Source organism: Notothenia rossii (assembly GCF_949606895.1).
Source record: "Notothenia rossii genome assembly, chromosome: 10".
Classification (NCBI taxonomy): domain Eukaryota; kingdom Metazoa; phylum Chordata; class Actinopteri; order Perciformes; family Nototheniidae; genus Notothenia; species Notothenia rossii.
In genome coordinates this window covers 46,838,261-46,860,347 of record NC_136908.1, presented here as the reverse complement: position 1 = coordinate 46,860,347, position 22,087 = coordinate 46,838,261, and the positions used below count along the sequence as shown (strand labels likewise).

Below are 22,087 nucleotides of genomic sequence, written 5' to 3'. Positions count from 1 at the left end.
AAAAACTAATAATGCAAAAAAATCAATTTTGCTGCTAATCTTTGACATATCCAAGACTGTTATAAAAAAAAAAGAGCCAGTCACCAGATATGTATTTTTTGGAAATAACTCATTTTCTCTGTTTTCATCATGAAAAAAATCAGCGGTTTCATGTATTCAAAATGGCATTTAAAGGGTTAAAATCCTGAAAATGAATACATTTTTGGTATTTTCTATTAGAGCGGAAGTTGCTTTAAAGATTGAACCCAAAAAAGTTGTGAAAAAAACCTTTTAATATAATGTTTTTATCAAAGTATTTTTCAGTGGACATTTTTGTCTCGAAAGACTAATTTGCGTAGTCCACTCGAATGATACCGGAGGGTTAATGGGAACAATAATGCCATACTGTACACTAAAGTAGGCTTGATATATGTATTCTCTTGTTTTACTGTCAAAGAGATCTATTACAATCTACTGGACTGAAACACATGGCACACTTATTGTTGTGTTATCCACTTTCCCTTAATACACAACATTTCATTAACAGATATTATTAAAAGCTGCTGCTGCTAAAAGCATAGTTGTATGCTAAGTAAATATTCCAATGGTCTTGGTATATATGTCTTCTGTTACTGATGCACATATCTGACCTGCAGAACGGTCTGGATCTTGGCAGAGACGTCGGCCTGCTCGTAGAGTTTGATGCCCTCTTGGTGGGCCCCGCCCGGGCACTGCACAGCGATCTGCTGCAGGTGGGTCAGCACCACGCTGTGAGCCTGGGCCACTGCCTTGAACTTATCAAACAGGAGCTCCAGCAGCTCCAGCAGCAGCCTGTAGAGGGAGCCACAGAGAAACAAGTGGGGAAGAGAGCAGGAGAGACATGAAGAGGAGAGGGGGAAAGGGGCAGAGATGAAGACATTCATAAGTAGTAATGCTAAATAGGAAACATGTGGCACACTTTCTTACTTTTGGAACATCACATGCTCTTGGATTGAAATGCTTCCATAGTTAAAGAATGGTTTCTATGCTCCTGCATGGTTGCCTTAGCTCCAGATGTATCGTATCCGTTAAAACAGTTGAGAGATATTGAGTGGCAAAATAAACAGCATCCAGTTTAATCGAGATGACACTTGTCAAATGTGAGGAGATTATTGCTCCACTTACATTTAGTAAAACCTCTTTACTCCCATCACCAGAGGGATGTATGTGCTAAGACGCATGGTGAAAGGAGGATCCCTGTTTCACTATACATACCCTCACAAAATAGGTAAATAAAATCTCATTTTAAAACTATGTAAAAATCCAAAGTATTTCTTGATGTGGAAAAAACCAAAGGCAAGGTATATCTGCATTGAAGGAAATAACAGGAAGCAACACCCAAAAATGATTAGAGTGTGATTCACATTTACACCAATTAGGTGTTTCGGCTCATTGTTTTTGTTCACATTTCATATTCAGCTGATACTCACCGCCATTTCTTCTGCAGTATCTTCTGCAGTAATAACCTAGCACCTGGCGAGGCTATGAGGAAAGCTGCCCAACCTCAACTCAGATGAACAGCTACTCTCATTAACTCTAAATGGCTCTGGCTGGAGAAGAGAGCACAGCCAAAACCAAAAAGACCTTCCACTTGATCTGAGTGCTGCGCTCTGGATTGAAAACTCACACTTGCCTCATCTACACTAATGCTTTCATGCACACTGTGCTGTACCTGCTTTCTGCACAAGGACAAAGCTTTCAAAGTAAAGAGAGAACAAAGGCTACATGAGTTTAGTCTGAATGAATACACGGTGCACCCATGCCAGTGAGTGCCCACTTTATTTTAGTGGAGTTATTAGAGTTAATACAAATATAATCCCACTGTTTGTGCAAGACTGTTCGATTAGTACTATCCTCTGGCCTTTTAATTGGGTTTGATTTAATCAGTGGTGTGTGAAACTGTTTTTTCCTTATTCTAGGCAACTACAATTATTTTAAAGACCAATTTAAAGTCCCAGATAGGGAAACCACTCCAAAACCAAACCAGCTGTGTCATAGAAGATGCATGTATAATCTTACACTATGAAATATACTGTATATGTAACTACTACTACTTCTATACATAATAATTATAATGTTCCGAATCTTGTACTCAAGCTGGCAGGACACACAGGGTCACAGCTCCCTGCTCTGGGTCAAATACTTACATAGAAAAGTTGTCTGCCAAAAACAAACCATCTTTTATAAAGTTAACTCAAAAGCACCTGAGCCTTCACCTTATAAATGCCAAGTTGAAACAAATTACAAGCTATTTAAAATGCTGTGCAAAAAAAAACGCATGCTAAAGGTTTTGTGGAGTGGCCAAGGTTTCCTGGGGAGGTGCCGGATAATGTAACGGCAAGATGGATGTTTCACTGAGGGGCATTTTGGTTGGCTGCCTGTCACTAGACTGGCAGAAGCAGTGAATACATGTTATTAATGGATAGGAAAGCAGGCACCAATCACTATGAGCTATAACTCAGTGAATGGGAGACGTTCGTAAGACGAAGAAAGAGAGGAGCTGCGAGACGCCAACCAGTCGAGGAATTCTCTCCCCCTTTCATGCATAAACATGAATGACTGACAAGAAAAAAAAGAATACAACGTGACACCAACTTAAAGAAAGGGACAAACAATTCATGGTCATGTTTGCATACATGGAGCTGGACATGGGTAAAATGGATGGCTCTGACCTTGTCACCGCTTGTTGTTGTCACACACACACACACACACACACACACACACACACACACACACACACACACACACACACACACACACACACACACACACACACACACACACACACACACACACACACACACACACACACACACACACACACACACACACACACACACACACACACACACACACACACACACACACACACACACACACACACACACACACACACACACACACACACACACACACACACACACACACACACACACACACACACACACACACACACACACACACACACACACACACACACACAGTGTAGATAGCCCAGACCTCCTCATTATCTCCCAGTGGAGGCCATCCTAATCCATATAGTCTGTTCTTTGAGGCCTGTTCTCATTTCCCCTCAGGATCGAAGCTGACACTCACATGGCTGATGAACAGTCGGGAGCATACACGTGGACCTGCACGCCCCTTACTAACTGACCAACACCACCTCTGTGTGTGTTTCAGTTGGGGACGACAACGATGGTGTCTACATTAGGTTATCATAAGGAAGGTTGTCAGCTACAGATAAACAAAATTACAGTAAAAAGGGGCTTGTGGTTGCGACGGATGCTGTCAAACCTTCCATTGTAGAAGATATACAGCATGTTTTTGAGTATGTCAGGAGGCCCTTCCTTGATTATGTAATTTATCTAATGTTTAAGATGATTAATAGATGCAGTGCCGGTGCAGTTCCCGGGTAATGTGTTATTGTGTGTCTTTTCTTTTCTGCATAGTGTTTATAGAACCATTTTTTGAAGTATGCAATGTGCCATGTCATCTTTCTGTCAAACACAAATCAAGTAGAAACACATTCACCCAAACATCTCCAATGCCCACTCTACTGAACACGGGTACAAGAGGGACAAGCAATCAATCTCACGATCAACATCCTTTTCTTGTTTTTAAATTGGATTTAAAATACTCTGCCCTTATCTTAAATGTTCTTTGGTCATTCAAGCATTTCTTTATTTTTAAATCAGCTCTTTTTCTAAGGGATTGAGAATCACTTCAAAAAGCAAAGCAAAAAGCAAAAAGTCTCTGTTTTTGTAAAACAAAATGAAAAAAGGGAGTTAAAAAAAAGTCTGCTTTTGATGGAAATTAAACTGGACTAATCACAGATCAGTGGTGCATGCTAATAGCTTTGGCGCATGGAGTGGGAACCTGTGTGGAGTATCTTATTAAAAGTAAAAATCTTAGTTGGAAATAAAATTGCACTTCAGCGTAGCTGATCACAGAGGACACGAATGAGAACGTAAACCTCCCAGAGTTAAGCCGCACACGGGTTTATTTGCTCTAAAGTGCTTGAGTGTTGCCTGCTAGTCCGCAGTGCTATACAATATAGTGTGCAATACGCAAGACCATTGTTCCCTGCAAGTGGTACACTGGGTGGAGTTTCCATAGCAACAAGCCTCGACTTTAAATTGTAGTGAACATAGCCAAAACTAGGTGTGGATGCATCCGAGTACAAACACACACACACAAACCTTTAAGGGTTCGCCCGGATGCAAGCGGTCTGACACGAATACAGTGTTAAGCGCTCACACACGTACGCTCACGCAGGCAATTTTATAACAATCTGTAAGGAGTAGAGCTGGCAATGAGCTACACGGTGGCCTGTTACATTGAGGTCAGATGAGATTCGCCAGGCAACCGGAGAGGGAAAGCAGACGAGGCCAGAGAGAACATCCCTGACAGAAAACAAGACGTTCCTCTTAAATGGTTCAGGATCAGTGGACTGAGACCTGTGTTCCCCAAGTCTGCTCACTGCATGTGTGTGTCTGCAGCAGCTGATGGGACTGCTCTTAAAATGGAGCAGTCCTCTACGGCAGGTGGAAAGTTGTTTGTGTGTATACGGGTGTGTTTAACCATGACTTGTCTGGGTTTAAAGCAGCAGAGGATCAGTTTTCATGGTCTGAGGCAGGTGCTCTTCCACTCATAGCCTTTACTATGTTTCATACCTGGTTGACTGTCTGACTATGAACACAGAGGGACTGCATTCAAAACCACTGCCTTCGCTGCCAGCACTAAACAAACCTCAAATACTTTTTGTGTGTAAACATTTTAAATTACAGCTGACTTATCAATGACATATAAACTACTTACAGCTGTACTGTATTAGTAGTAACAATACACTCAACCAACCACTGGAGAGAGTGGCCACCTTGTACTTAATGACGCTGGGGAACTGCATCTAATGGGAATACTATAATTACACAAGAATATGCAAGCCAGCTGCTTTAATAAAATTCCTGCACAGCTACAGTACTGAGGGGATTACAAGTGACAGCTTTACTAAGGTCTTTTTTTTTGCATATTGCTTAACACTAATCATTGTATAGAACCATTGCTGATTCTTCTCCTTATTCTCTGTCAGGCAGATAAGAGTCCAACAGTCTCAAAACAAATTGCAATTTTACGGTTATGTTTTAAGATTCGAACACGACCATTTTGATCTGAGCTATATTTCTGTAAAGGTTCAGGACTGTATCTTACGCAGTTGCGAAATATTGGTGTGTGAAAATCTGTCCACAATCAGAAATATAAAGACTAAAACCTGTTCATTTACATGTCAGCAACACTGTAGAATGTTAAATTATCCACAACAACGACAAATAACATTACAGTAGTTGTTAGCTTTTAAAAATATGTCCTATGAACAATTAATATACTGTAGATGCGTGAAAGCTCAGCCAGACTCTTCTGTCAGTTCTTTCTATACCAATTGGTATAGCTGTTCATTATCTCATGGTATACTGTGAAAACGGTGAACTGCTTTAATACAACAAGAGCACATTATAACTTTTATAAGATGGCTTTCCTCTTTTGTACACAAGTGCTTATGATTCCTTCTTCATGGCTATCTATTAAAAGGTATCAGTCGTTCCCTTCTCATTTAGTATCTATTATTAACCTGAAGAATTCTCCACTTCCCCAGTGACATTCTTTCTTCAATGCGTGTTTTCTTATCCTCCCTTTCTCATTACTGTACCTTGGCTTGCTCTCCTGGGCCAGGTTTTCTCCTCTCTGGTAGGCATGGTCTGCTATCTGAGTGGTGGATCTCTTGACGATCTGTTTCAGCTCAGGTTCCAGTCGCTCCATTATGGCTTTAATTGTCTCAGGGATTTTCTTCAATTTGGCCAGTGCCTGAAGAAAAAGGAGGATACAAAAACTTGAAGTCAAGAAAGACTAGGATCACCAAAATAGCAACCAAAACCAAATGCTGAAGTTGACTTCTCACAGTGTCTATATTGTTTAAAAGTGTTCATGTATGTACCTTGATGAGGATGCCCATGAACTCAGCACTGTTTTCCTCTGGATCCACCTCAGTGAGGTCTGCTTGGTTCAACTCCCGCACATCCTGCTCACGCACTAAAGAAAGTAAATACACAACATAAACATACAGTAAGTTAGCAAATACCGTCTACGGTTAGCACAACTGCTTATAAATGTACAGCCGAATATATACAATTATTTAAACAACGGACAGTTAAAAAGACAATTACAAAAATGGTAGCAAAAATGTCACAAAATGTTCTTGCACATTTAAAAACCAGTTGTTTCTATTTCTATGTTGGTTGTTCGTAGCCACTTTGCGATGAAGTCGTGAAAGACTTTGGGAGATATGCCATGTAACATCGACAAACAAACATCTGAAATCTACATATAGATTTGTAAAAACCAAGATTGAACCTTCACCTTTTTAATAGCGCACTAAAACAAATTTAAGGTGAGGCTTCAGATATAAGTGCGCACACCTGCACCAATCCTGTTATCCTCCCCTCATTCATATTCTTTCCATCTGACTTAGCCACATTAGGAGCTAAATTGAGAGTGGCAGCGTCGAGTGATGCTCTAATTTCCATTAGATGGGGCGTCCCTATTCCCCATCAGGCACGTTAAGACGGTTAATGTTTATGGCAAGTTAATGGACTTTGGGTGTATTTCCTCTTTTCCTCCATTCCAACTCTAGCTTGTGTCATAATTATGACAATTACAAGCTACAAATGAGGTGCTCTAATGCTATTAGACAAAATGGCAAGCTAGGCCATTGATGGAAGCCGGCTGCTGTGTCGTGACCGCAGTTGTTAGCATGACGGTGTATGGGCACTTACTGCCTGGAGGTAGCTAATTGCCAGTGTTCTCCTTGCATAATGATGGGAAAACTGTGGTTTAGCTTTTACTTTTACTTTTAGGTCTACAGGGTGGGCGAATTGAACAGATATTCATAATCTATTAGTGGTAATTCATGCATTTGTGTTTTCCAAAACACGTGAGTGTGCGGGGAAAATGACGGTTTTAGGTGACATAAGCTTTCAGTGAAGAAAGGGCTAAATGCAAAAGAGACAAAGAAATAAACAACAACTGGATATAAATGTTGGCCGCATCGTTGCTTTTAGTGAACCCTTATTTTTCAAGAGGATATCAAATATTAGGATAAATCTTTTTTCATCCCAAGGGATAATTGAAGAAGCGGCAGCAATTAGTTGATATGTTTGTGGCATTGAGTGGTATGCACAGGACGGAGTATGGTTGCATGGCATCCACCCAGCTTAAACGAAACCGTGAGTTGCTAAGTTAGAACGCCAAGAGTAGGTGGTGAAAAAAAGTGTCAGGCTTAATATAAAAACTCAGAAATACCAAGGGAACAGCAAGTTATTGCCGGATTAACTTTTTTCATTATCTTCTTGTTTGCGTTCCTCTGTTCTCTGCCTGCAAGGAATGCAGTGCTGACTCTACGCCCCTACAACCATGAGAGAATTCATACATTCCTGAATACAGTTATAGTCTGCATTATGAGACCCTGTTAAAGCGCTCGTTACCAGTTTGTGCATAATGAATGCCTTTCCCCTGCTGTGAAGACAGAGATGCTGGGTGACTAATGGTACAGATAGGGGGGACAAGATGATTATAATGTTAGCGTGGGAATTGTATATGATGATCATAGTCAAGGACATTATGACATACAGTATACTGCAAGGAGAGAAGTGTGTATGTGCAAAAGTCAGTGGTGTGTGTATTGCACTGCACAATGGTTTGGATCAGCAGTTTCTGTGTGCATTCAATAATACTATGTGTGCGAGAGGCAATACACACCCGTAATGACATGCAAATGGGTGTAAGCTAATGACTTCATTATCACTAAGGATATCAGCACAGTGGAAGTAAAATCGCAAACTGAAATCCACACACTTTGTTTTCCAAAGAGATCAACAACACTGCTTTGTTGATGTGTTTATCTCTGTAGTTCTCCCGTAATGTATGCAACTTTATTGGAAAACAAACCACATAACAAATGGTTTTTTTCATGAAACACCCTCTTAAAACCCCCAGTTCTTTTTGTATCTCATTTCCTTCACATAATCGTTTCGCCTTACTCTTGCCAAGCTAACGCCCATATTCCCTCATACTACCATATTTAGAGATATCTAAGGTTCGTACCACTGCCTGATCCAGGTGTGCTGAACTGTGATGTATCCAAAAGCTTGCGTGGGGTGGACATGCTGCTCACATCCAACACAGGCATTGGAGATGTATCTTTAGCCGCAGAGCTGTGAAGACAAAAACAATAATCAGTCTGGATAGAATAATTAACTTTCTAAAATGACATGCAAATACAATAATATATATTGCATGATTATGAGAGGAATATACCCAGATTAACTCTAAAAATCTTGAGTTATAGCTTCTTATACACATAGAAAAGTTTATAATGCCCAGAAATGCACCAACTAACCTGGCCATTTCTCAGAAAAACAATCTAATTTTATAACAAAAATAATGATTGCATCTGGGTAGGATTGGTGCTGCTTTCCAATAAACCATTTATCATGGCTTAAGCCTGAGGTGGAAGCAATCCGGCTCTCTTAAGTTGGGCGGTATAAACACAGTGTGTCTGCTAAGTGAGTGGGGTGTATGGAGGCTGGCTTGTTGTTAGAGGCGACCCAATACAGGAAGGCCAGGACCTGTCACCGGCTGACCCTCAGTAATAAATCACTGTGCCTCAGCAACCCACAGCCAACATAATTACTGCACCCCACACACAGACACACATGTAAAAGCACAAACAACACTTAAGCTGAATGCCATCCACGGAACACAGCAGCATCAACAGCGTGTTTGAAGCCATTGTGCTGCATTATCCCTAATAGCTTATACGCCCGCATCAAGAAACTAAGAGACTGGCCCTCGGGTCACGGAGGCATAGCTTAAGTTATTCTCCTAGTGGCTGCAAAACCTAAATCATCATATAAAAGCAGCTCCGGTGTCACACGGAAACTCTATGTCTATTCTATCGGCTTATTTTTCTACTGCTATTAATTGGCAACTGTTTTTCCTAGGTTGAAATGTGTTTTTCCAGGAAACCAAACAATAAAATGGGCTTATTAATACATATAAGATGTATTACAGACAGTATCATCAATCATGGCTCCATGTTCATACCTCCCGATTCCCCATGAGTTAATCAGTAATGTATACTTCTTTACAATAAATGATGTGTTTTTCTCCTGTTTCTTTGAAACTTCACAGCAGATACTGTAGTACAAACATAAAAAGTTGAGTTATTCAAGGTCTAATTGTTTTTCTCAGTAATTGGCTTGGTTTACATATAGTAAATAATTGGAAAGTTGTCCAGAGAATGAACTAACTCATAATTAATAGACATCTGTACAGTCAGACCTTTTAAAAGAAGGAGGACTTAGAAGGCTACATTTCCTATGACTACATAATAATCAAACAAGAAAGGCTTTTGGGGACTCGGACCAAACAAACCAGCTCAAATTTGTATTTTTATAACAATCTATCTAATCTCACTACATCTGTCTTACTCTGTAAATTAGTGAAAACTTTGAGTAAAAAGATAAATAAAAAGTCAGAAGAGGAACACATCTTAGAGGGATGTTAATAAAGGGAAAAAAATGAATTGTTTTCTACCTGGTTAATCTTGCTGTTAATTGGTAACCATATGATTACAAAATATGCCGCTTACCCTGGAAGACGTGCAGCATTTTTGTCCTTGTTCTTGTGTCCCAGACGACTGGTGGACTTGATGTAGAGGTGGCGGTGCAGCTCATCGATGAGCACAAGGTGGATGTTGAGCTTCCTGCTGTGGAGCTCGAGTCGCAGATCTCCAAGCCCCTCCACCTGCAGAAGGGGGCCTTCCAAGGAATCCACCGCTGACACCTGCATATGACAAAATACCAGTTAATCACAGGTTGTCCTGAGCTGGACTTTTCACGTTTCATAGTGTCTGATGGAGATTTTCTTTTGGCATTTGCCTTCACTGGAAAGCCCACAGTAGAAATCCACAGAAAGACATCAGAACAGAGAGAGAGGTAGGGAAGCGCAAGTCTAAAAGGCCATCAATTCTATGGCCAATTTTCATAAAAGGTTCATGGCAAATCATCACACAGCCTGGAGGTGGGAAGGCTGCACATTCATTCTTCTTTTACAATTGCACATAACTCACCTTTGTAGGACAAGGATGTACAAGACACACAACGAGGAGAGGATCTCTATTTGACAAAACATGTAATTGATCCACTCACCAACCTGTGGTTATAGAATAAAACCGTCCAAATCTTATATTGTGTTATGACGGTAAAATGTACCTGTCAGACCAGCTTTGAACGATTCCATTTGAAGTTACACCTTCTGCCCCAATGATGAAGAAACCCAATGGTTCCCCATGAAGATCAGCCGTTAACATCCCAGTCTTGACACTCATTTTCCACAAGCTATCATAGACATGCCCAAAAAATAAACTTAGATGCAACTCATGTTCTCCAGCCAGAGTATCAGCAGAGGGTACGGGATTCGGGAAATGTACATAGCATTATCTACAATATATGAAAAATGTATTTTCCTCCAACAAATGATTTAAAAGTCTTCTCACGCCCTCCCGACTCACGCTCTTTATTTTTGAAATGTCCCCGTTACTCTCCCTGCTTCTCTCTTTGCTCAGTTTTTTTATTAACAGCAGCAGCAACAGCAGCATGCTTGCAATTAATACATCTTCATGCCATTAAATAAAATGTGCAAGGCTGTATTTGTGTATAAATGTGCATTACTATGTCTATTTCAAGAGCACTAATGGCCAGATGATAGTGCTTTGAAAAATATTTGCATGGCCAGGGCGAGCCAGAAGGGAATGGGTAGCTGCTGGTGGGGGGGGGGGGGGGGGGGGGGGGGGCAGGGTGCATGGGTCAAGTGTGTGTTGATGCAAATGAGAGGCGCATTAGTGACAAGATGAGCTAATGCGCTGCATGATCAGCCCGCTTTGGTTTAATACAATAACTCTGCGTGCATGCAAGGCTCTGTGTGTCACCGTTTGTGTGTCTGTGTTCACACCTCCCAGATGTGTGTATGATTATATGTGTGTGATTGTATGGCTGTAAATCATTTAACACTTATGTGTCTGAGTGTAGGGGGGAATATCTCATTACCATTGGGCTGGGATGACAGAGGAAGGCTGGTTAACATCATTAGGGGGACGGGCCTGTCAGCTTAATGAGCGATATGAAGCCTCTTGTGGATTTGCAGGGTAGCAAGAGAGATGGTGAGAAGGACACAAGTGAAGAGAAGAGAAGAAAGGAGAGGAGAACAGAAAAGAAGTATGACAGCTTATCAGTAAGCTCTGAGCACCATGGGGGGGGGGGGTTGTGTCAGCAGTTGTGTGCACCTGAGTTTTGTGACACTACAGGAACAAGGGAATGAGAGGAGATATAGGAGAGGAGAGGACATGTTATGGAACTAAAGCCAGTATCGTTTTTTAACCAAACCCATGGGGCCTAAGACTGCCATTCAATAGCAGACAGAGAGCATAGTCTGAATTCTAATTGTCAACCCTAGAGATAAAGCTCACATAACACACACAGAATCTCACACACACACACACACACAGAATCTCACACACACACACAGAATCTCACACACACACACAGAATCTCACACACACACACACACACACACACACACACACACACACACACACACACACACACACACACACACACACACACACACACACACACACACACACACACACACACACACACACACACACACACACACACACACACACACACACACACACACACACACACACACACACACACACACACACGAGAGTGAGAGACATTGAAGGAGAGATGGAAGCTAGGAAGTATCCCTGGCTAATCTACACTTACCACACTACACAGCAAATAAAGAACAAATACATCCAGTACCCTGCATGAGTCAACACATGTATAACTTTGTGGTAAAGAAAGAAGGAAAGAGGGAGATAGTGATAAGGAAGGGAGAGGAAACATAAGGTGCATGGGGAAACGAGGGAGATGTTCATCTGACAGATGAGTGCAGTAATGAGTGACAGCATGATGGGAATGAACACTTCAGGGACTCTGAGAGAAATTACACAGGCAGTGTGATGTTACAGTGGAGGGACATGTGTGGGATTGTATAGGTAAGTATACAATGTATGTGGGAAAAACATTTAGAGAACAATGCAAAAATGTCTTTAGGTACTCAAATAAACATGTGGATCATTATCTGATCAATAATATGTATCTAGTAATATATAAAGGTTCTTTTTCTAATTCACAAATCTTTAAACAGACTCCATACACATTAACTATTATGTGAACCAGAAATAAGCATGTTTTACTTGTTTAGAGAAAGAAAGTATTTTGAAATAACTTAAAAAAAAGGTAAATACATGGCTTCTATGAGTAAACAATACACCAACTTTTCTCAAAAACACATTAATTGACTTGCTCTATAGAAAAATACACTTTGTATTTGACCTCTGAGTATCCAGCATGTATATACTGCTTCGTTGCAAGCTGTTCGTTTTAGCTTTAAAGTGCAGAAACTTAGAAATAAATAAGGGAAGTTCCAAAACTAACAAAATATAAGTTTAAAGGATGCTGGTCTGCCACTTTATAATCATAACTAACTCCTCTAATTTGGCTTTAGTGTGTGGTACTGACTTCGAACTTTCCACCACCTTTCAAACACACTGACTGAGCACAGGTTGGATGAAGTTCCAATTCTTTCCACCTCCACAAAGAGAATATTTCATGGTCCTTTGGGCATACTATCATCCCTCCTTTTACCTCCTCCTCCTCAGATAACACTGTTCTAGCAACCTAATTATTACCAAAGTCTGGAGGAATATGTGTGGGTGTGACAGAGAAAGGGAGAGAGGAAGTGGAGGTAAAAGAAAGGAGAAGAGGGATCAAAGAGTCTGGTCGTTTAGTCCTCAATACCATCCTCCAGCTCCCCTGCCGAGCGTACTGCAAAACACACATCAAAAGAACAGGAGTACGCGCAAACATACACACACCTGCAGCGCCCTCACCACACTGAGATGATGCTCTCTTGAAGTAAAAGAGTTGCACCCGCTGGACTGTTCACGGCTAGAAAACGATTCTTTAGAGGGATGACTGGTGCCAAGAAATCAATCTTAGCATTAACACTTCATAGAGGCTGCTGTTTATAGATGTGTACTGTGCACACCGTGAGTCTCAGAAGCACGGTAGCGCCTCTGTATTGCCTGATACGCATTTACATTATGTAAATAGGTTTTCTCACAAGACAACAATCTTTTCTTTTTTCCATTTCTCACTTTCTCCACCATCAAACAACACCAAACCAAATCTAACAAGCAATTTCCTTTCCCCCTTTCTGTCTGTCTGCCTCTCCATCTAACTGACAAAACTCACACACATGTTCACACACACAAAAAAGCTCTGGTGTAGAGACATGTCAGCCGTTATCAGTCTACTCACCAGCATATCTGTGGCATGAAGGTAGTGCTTGCTTGCCATGTAGGCCTCCAGCCGTTGAGGCACCTGCTTGATGCTTTCGATCTCATCCAGCAGCTGCAGGACGTGCTTGTGCTCGATGCCCTCTATCCACAGCTTCCTCAGCTCATCTCTTTTGCAGTGAAGCAGCATCTTACAGGACAGGAGGTTCTCCTTCACCTGAAGAGGGAGTTGAAATAAAAAAAGGTGTTGTTGAGAAAGCTGAGTGATAAAAAGCACAAAGTAAGTCCATCTATACTTCTAAATGTTTGAACCATACATGTGTGTGTCATCATTCAGATAACTTTGAGAACTGTTTAATGGTAAAGCAATGCTTTTCCCAAACTATTATTTAAATACTCTTTAATATCTAAGTGTAACTGCTTGAATCAAGTCAAAAAAGTGAATTTTTGATTGAGCTCAGAGTTTGCCAGCATGGAATGTGAAAAGAGCATGAGGCCATAGCTGTAAAGGAAGATTAGAGCCATGACAGCTAGGCCCTTAACAAACTGGATTTTCGGGGCTCACTTTCATCAAAGAATCAAAATGTCCAGTTGCACAGAGTACTAACAGTAATAAAAGGTGACATTAACTGGTTAGCATTAATATTGTCAAGTCAAATGCATCTAACATCAAACAATTTATAATCACATTTCCCTTTTTTGTACACTTTTATTTGTTCGTCTGGGAGACATCAATATATTTGTTGGTGTTTCTGTGCTTTAGTTCAAGTACCTTGAAAGAATTTGCAATTCCATTAAGAGCTCTGCACTCCTACACAGGTGTTTGCACTTCTGGCTGATTAGCTTAGCTGATTTTAGAGCTATGCTTGGAGAATGCAGAATTCAAAGAGTAGGCAGGAACATTAAACAAAACACATTTTGATCTTTCGGTTTCAGAGTTCATAACTTGTCTTCATTTAAAGACAGAACTTGGTTACACTTCGGTTTGCTTAAAGAAGCACTAGGACACGGGTTGTCTTTTTTGCAAGGTCTGTATTGGCTGATCAATGTTAAGTGTGATAGAGAAATGTATGTCCTGAGACTAAGGATTGTGGCTTGAGTGTAGGATATTTAATTATTTAATTTTTGCTAATTAAGTCAGTCTGTAAGTTTTGGAGAATAACAAAAGACATAAAAAACTATAATCAATTATTATGTATGAACACACAAAATAAAAATTATTCAATAAACAAATTCAGTTTTTAATTGCACATCACTAATCTAAAATCCCTCCAAAAAAAAGTTAGTGTGAACTAGGAGTATTGGTTTCCCAGAACCTTCAGTGTCCATTTGTGTATAAAGTGTCCCATTCCTACCTGTTTGATCTTGTTGCGGGAGCTGGTGATGCGCTCTGTGATGCTCTGGTAGGTCCTGATGGCGGTGGTAAGTTCGGCATAATGCTGAACGATCTGCTCGTCCAAATCTCTGTCACATGTCTCAAAGGCCTCTTCCAGACGACCCTTCTCTGTCTCCCTGTCCTGCACATCATCACTGCTGGACAGAGTCCTGCGTAGGAAAAAAGAGGGAAAGGTAAAAGGTTTGACTCAGTTACCACATCCACATCATGAGTGTGAATGAATGAGGTGGAGAGCAGAAACCCTCAGGAAATAACCATTACAAGCTGATATTGAGCTTCGTATGAGCTTACATAAAGTATTTTAAAAGGCAGCTGAGGGTGTAAAAAGAAAACTGACATATTCCAACATACACCTCCGGTAAAGGCAGCATGGCAACATTGACAGAAACACTGAATGGATATTCCTGACCTCCACTTAGAGAACTCTTACTCTTTTTGTATCAACTTCCAATAAATTGTATCAACTTCCAATAAATGAGAGCAACTTTTTTTTTAAACAGTGCATTACACCTGTTACACCTGGTAGCTGCAGGAGTCACAGTGATAGTCATTTAATTGCAGTGTATACTTTTCACCTAATACATCTTTTTAATACATCTCAAAGTTATAGATGAGAATTACTAGTTCCGAAGTCCTACGAATTCACAGCAACTGTGGGTAAGAAACATGCCAGAAAGCCAAGCTTGGTGCACTTCATTGAGCCAACCGGAGTAAAAAATGTACCCATGTACAATATCTTTCGTACATTTAAACAAGGTTTTTATGAAAACCCTTTATTTTGTAACAAATACTTGGTGAGCTTCAAATTGTGGGAGAAGACGCAAACAATGTCCAAGATTCAACATTTTATTCTGCTTCAGGAACAAATAAAACTGCTGTTGATATTAACCGACATATAAACAATATCGTTCATAAAAAATTGCAACGGTATGTGCTTTCATTTTATACATGTCTAAAAAATGCAGGAAGGATATTGCTAACGTAGCTTTAGCATACAAGCTAGCTGTCAATGAGTGTCAGAGCAAATGCGAGCCCACCTTAAGACTTTTCATACGTCTTACCAGCGCCGTATAGTAAATATAAAGAATGAGACAAGCCTTACCTTATGACAGAGATAAGAAGACCAGAAGGGTCTTTGTTTTTGCTAACTGCAGTCCTGTATCTCCCTGTCTCAGCTGCCATTTTTTCCAGCTGCGGCACCCAAACAGGAAGACACAAGCGCGAGTTAAGGAAGGAATTCTGGGAGTTGTAGTATGAACATGAAAGTAGGACTGCCTGCAGTGTTGCTCATTTTCTCTGACTTCAGATTTGGTCACCATCACATTTTTAAAAACTATTATATTTGTATATAACTATCATATATATTCTAGATAAGCTGTTTAATTATTCTGTGTTTGGTTTCTTTATTTGTAAAAGGTAAAACTATTTACATTCTGAGTAATTTTAACAATTTACAGTAATAGTTCTATCTTTTTAGGTCTATTCTTTTATAGTAAAAATGTTGCTTGAGACAAAACAGCCATTTTATAATAACATTATCATTTTAGATTATTAAAAAGTGCATGTTTATTTGATCTCAGTCAACACAGATCTCCCTAGATGAATAAAAAGGCACATCCAGTAGGTTGTGCACAGTTGTGCAGATACTGATCCTAGTTGATGTGTTGTGATGCAGCATAAGATTATTACTTGTGTTTTATGTTCATATTTTAAGATTTTCCTTTGCATTAAAAATATCACAATCGAAAAACAGTTTTCTTTACAACAATTTCAATCCAGTCCTCATGAGACTGATAAGGGAAAGGCTGAGCAGAGAAGAAAGGAGATAGACAGTGTGTCAGAGAGTTAATAGCTTCCCCCATTTAGAACATATAGTGCCGGATTTGGCAGGAGTCTTTGCTCTGTATCTTTGACAATCTCTGCTGTACCAATGAGAATGGGAGAGGGCATTGATTCGGGACCAAAGGGGGTCGATTCCCGGGAGCCTGGGCCCTGATTGATGCACTGGTGGACTGAGGAGATAACATTGTGGGCGATCTTTGTGTCTATTGCAAAAAAAAAGAAACAATCGCTGTGTCATTCGGGAGCCACAGCTTTTCTTCTGAAGGTGCGTAGCTTCCCAGATCCAAGTTTAATTTTCAAGTTCTTATCACCTCTCCCTGCAGCCCAGGACCCATCAGTCCAACTAATCCACAGAGCTTCTTTTCTCCAATAATGCAGCACCAAGGTTATTTCTTTCAGCTTAATGTGTTTTTGGAAAGTAAGTGATTACTTTGACTGACTGACCTGTGTGTGGATTAACTACAAGGGCAATAAGGTCTTTGTAGGACATGCCTTTGTGATCTGTTTATATAGATCTAAATGCAAATGTTGCATATCAATTACTGTGTCCTTCATCAGAGATTCAGTAAAAAAATATATAGGAGGTGATGTTATGCAAAAAACAGCTCAATTGTTCAACTTTAAAAGTTAAAATACATAATTAGTGAATATGGTTCTTTAAGAAACAGAAGCTGTTATTAATTAATGTAAGAGTACAGTATGTCAATAAGCAAAATAATGCATTTAAGCAGGTGTATTCTTGGTTCTGCTGGTCATTCAATAATTAATATCCTTGAACTTGGGGATCTATTTTTGATGTATTTCTTTGTTGTAATAGCTTTGATCATTATCAACAGAAAATAAGAAGTATTTTCTCTTATCCAATGACACCCCATGGACATTTATAATAAAATGTCATCCCTTGGTGATTAGGTAGTATGTACTTCTTTGCTTGTTTCCATGGAAATGTGGTTAGGGAAACAGAAAAAACACTGCATCTATTATGCCCTGCAGATTTTTCACATAATCTTGAATTGGATCAAACAACACATTGGTCTCATATCTCCAACTTGATGCACTACCAACAAAAAGGGCCTCAAACTCATTTTATACTTAAAGTTTTTGACCAATTTATTTTCCAGACACTCTTCATTCATCTCATATATTTGTAAAGTAGAGCACACCATTTTACAAAGATGACAGCGAGGTATTATATAAAGTAAAGATGTTTGGATATCTAATTGACATCACAAGACAAAGCGCCGCAAGAAATATTGCCAAAAAGCAATAAAAGTATGCAAAGGTTTGGAAGATAAAACAAGATAAAGAAATAAATTCTTCTTGTATAATCTAGGAGTTGCTATGAAGTAGCAGGTTTTTAAATAAATAATTGCAACAAATCCATGTTCAGTAATGCTGAAAATTATGTTCACATAATCAGACATGTTAGGTGGCAGTAAGATAAGAGAAAAATACCACTGAACATGCAGGAAAACCTAGTTCTCTCTCCCCTGCAGACAATCATGAAATAAATATAACCAATAGATTTACTTGATCACCAGCAGCATGCTTATTATCAAAGTTGCGAGTCAGTCTTGATAATAATCATGTTTATTATAATAATTCTGTCATAAACAACAACCTTTGACACTCTGGAATTTAACCACTGTCCCATAAGCACTTTATTCAATACCGCCTGAGGCATTCGAGAGAGTGCCCTCAGGGTATTACTGCATGTTCTAATTCTTTATTATGTAATCTGTTCATCATAGACTTGTTTTAGTGATGGGGCAGTCCCCTTGGGGAAATCTGTCCATGACAATATGACAAGAGTTAAAACATTTTAATTCCTATTATCTCGGGGGAGCACAGAAAATGAAAAATCGATGAAACCTCGGGATCTGCATGTTTTTCAATGTGTTGCGTGATGGTATGTATACACCGTAACTATGTAGTCCGTCTAAATTGACTTTGAATCATGGCTCCAGGGCATGATCCTGCCCTACATACCTGCTTATTACCTTCCAAACATTTACCTTCTTTGTGTTTTCAGTTTTTTAATAACCACTTCATTTAATCTGTTGTGCTTTCAATCCTTTCTTTCTTTATTGTTAGCTTTCTTTTCCAATTAGTTCAGATGACCTTGATATGTGTCTTCTTCAACATACAGCCCAGTCAGCCTGGTAAAGAGTTTTAAATTAGTAACATCTATGTTTTCAAGATGTATATTGTGCATTCCAATGTGAGTCATATGTGGCTATGACATTTTTCAATCAATGACAATTCTTTAAAAAGATTGTCATTGATTTATGCTTACACAGTATCGCAAATATATACAATGCAGAAAACGTGAAACACAAATATCAGCAGAAAGGAGCATAATAAAAAAAATATATTAGATTAGTTTGTGTGTGTGTGTGCGTGTGTATATGACTTATCAAGTTAAGACTATGATTCTCATGAAATGTCATCCCTTATAATATCCTCTCTCCTTGAGGCAGATCAAATTTCCAGCAGCAATGTAATGTCGCAAGGCTCAGGGCTGTATGAGTTTTTGGATATGATATGGTAAAAGAAAATGAAAAACCAACAATAATATAATGGTATAGCAATGCTTGGAGTCTGTCTAATGCCTGTAGAATATATATATATATTTTTTTAATAACAATTTAAATAAATAATAATTGATGTTCAGTATAAAAAACTGAACTGATTCTCTGATGGAGGTCCAGGCTTCTCCCTCTTGCTCAACTCTAATTTACATATTTACTTCAGTGTTTTATTCACCATTACTCTATTCTTTGAAATTGTCTTTCTTGTCCACTGGTCATCCTGGTTGGGGTTTTCACTTTTTTGGATCGCCTAACCTTCTCACACTTTCAAATAGTTCAAAAATTATTCTCATGACTGTTTTGTGTCATATCATCAAATTGCCTTCAAGCCTTTTCTGCTTTGTTCCTGCATGCTCCCCTCTATCATGTTTCATTGTTCTGTGTTTGATTATCTTCCTGCTTGCCTTGCTCCCTTTGGATTTGTTTGTCTGTTTTGACTGGCTACCTGTTGCTGAATAAGCCTCCTTGCTGGCAAGTAAATCCTTGTTTTATTACATTAGTTCAACTTCATTGGTCCAAGAACTGTCCACACCTGTGGTGCTGACTGCAGGATTTATTTTGTATTTCCCCATCCTCTCTACTGGGAGCAGAAGGCAGATTTAGAAAATGAATAGCAATACCCAGACACATGTCATGGAAAATGAAATCAACAACTATTGTTGTTCACACATTATTTCCCAGGATTAAATAACTCTGCTGTATATATAACAAAGACACGCCATGGGAGAAATATCAGTAAAGTGTTGACTGTTAGAGAAAAATCTAAGAAAGTAGGGAAACACAAGGATGGTGAGCAGCAGAGACATATCCCTTACAAAATGGTTTAAACATCATGTCAGCATGATGAATGGAAAATACTCGTAAGAGCAGTGCAGAGAAATCATCAATTGAAGGCAGACAGCAGGATAGTAAGTGTCGATAAACTTCAGTGGAATTGGATTGCATGACAATTTTGAGTCAAAGTGTTGGAAAATGCTGTTTTTCATTACATCAGAAACAATGACCACTGATTAATGTAAATGAAATTGAAAATAATGCCGGGAGGACCACAAAATTAACCCTCTGCTAAGCCAGCTCTGAACTAAAGGGTCTTGGAGGGAACATGCACATTTAACGTGTCTATTTCAATATGTACTCATTGTGTCTTGGTTTTCCCTGCCATATCTGACGGCATGGTTATATCAATCCTATATCCCATCTTATTTTCTCAGTGAATTTCTTACTCTGTATTGCTCAGACCAGCGTTTGTGTTGAGTTCAAGTCCTTACTTGATTATTTATGATATTATTTCTTCCTATAAGTCTTCTCACATCTTAAAACAGCTTAAATAATGATACATTTTCCTGGTGGTAGCCATTATGTAAAAACATTTAAATGAATTTTGATTCCATTTAATCAACATTACTAACACCATTATGCAAATAGCCTTTATTTTAAGAAGTTTAAGGCAAGTTATTCACAAGTGTATTCATATTCATAGGGCTGGATACTGAACACTCAAGACTCTGAAGTTCTGAGGTCAGAGCAAATTGCCAACTGAGCATATAGCTGAGCAAAAAAAGGGGTTGTGGATATGTTTTTTCATTCAGCAACCCGAAAGCTATGCCAAGTCTTATCATCAGGAGCAATGTATTCAGAACAGAAGACGTACATTTAATCATGGAAAATAAGAATTGTAAATTTAAAATAGAGAAAGTGTCAATTGCAGATGTTGAATGTCTACTAGGTAAATGTAATGATAAACCACCGGGTGTTGATAATCTAGATGGTACATTTCTTAGATATGTTGCTAATTTGGTTGCGGAGCCTATCTGCCATATCATCAATGTAAGTATTGAAAAGTGTATTTGCCCACAGGCATGGAAAATAGCAAAAATTATTCCACTTGCAAAAAATCCAGCTGGATCATTTTCTGGAACAAATAGTCGCCCGATAAGTTTATTACCAGCGTTAGGAAAGATAATGGAGAGAATAATGTTTAATCAAATACAGAAATACTTTGAAGGTAACAATCTTAATACTGCTTATCAACATGCCTACAGACCGGGCCATTCCACATGCACTGCTTTAACACAAATGACCGATGACTGGAAGGTGGAGGTAGATAATAGGAAGTTAGTGGGAACGGTACTACTTGATTTTAGTTCTGCCTTTGATGTCATCGATCATCCATTGTTGTTGAACAAGCTAGAGCAATATGGTTTTCATCTGAATGCACTGAGGTGGATAGAAAGTTATTTGACCAATCGATGTCAAACTGTTTTTTTCAATGGAAGTCTGTCAACTATTAAGAAAGTCAGTTGTGGAGTTCCTCAGGGGAGTTGTTTGGGACCACTTTTATTTTCTATTTTCACAAATGATCTACCATTGGTCTTACAGGAATCCAAAATTGTTATGTATGCAGATGACTCGACAATATATGGAGCAGGTTCATCTACAAGGGAGCTGAGTCACTGTATAAATAAGGATCTACAAATGATTTCAGAGTGGGTAATAAATAATAAGTTGGTACTTAATGCAGGAAAAACTAAATCTTTAATAATTGGGTCAAATCATCAGTTAAAATGTGAACCTAAATTGCAGTTACATTTAAACCATATTGACATTAAACAAGTCAAGGAAACTAAGTTGTTAGGGATAACTCTAGATCAAACACTGTCTTGGTCTAAACAAATTGATAATGTTGTGTGTAAAATGGGAAGGGGTGTGTCACTCGTTAAAAGAATTGTAAAACATTTGCCAATAGATGTCAGGAGA

At 39.1% G+C, this 22,087-nt stretch overlaps 1 protein-coding gene across 1 annotated transcript in view; it reads right to left on the bottom strand.

Annotated features, from left to right (window-relative positions):
* Positions 1-16,133, bottom strand: part of exoc4 (exocyst complex component 4) — a 115,144-nt gene extending 99,011 nt beyond the window's left edge. The window contains exons 1-8 of the mRNA XM_079652853.1: positions 16,000-16,133; positions 14,857-15,046; positions 13,524-13,718; positions 9,722-9,915; positions 8,173-8,282; positions 6,008-6,102; positions 5,723-5,877; positions 630-810 (exon numbers count right to left, since the gene is read on the bottom strand). Coding sequence (XP_079508979.1) covers positions 630-810; positions 5,723-5,877; positions 6,008-6,102; positions 8,173-8,282; positions 9,722-9,915; positions 13,524-13,718; positions 14,857-15,046; positions 16,000-16,079 — 1,200 coding nt within the window. The 5' untranslated portion in view covers positions 16,080-16,133. The remainder of the gene's footprint in view (positions 1-629; positions 811-5,722; positions 5,878-6,007; positions 6,103-8,172; positions 8,283-9,721; positions 9,916-13,523; positions 13,719-14,856; positions 15,047-15,999) is intronic.
* Positions 16,134-22,087: the final 5,954 nt, after the last annotated feature.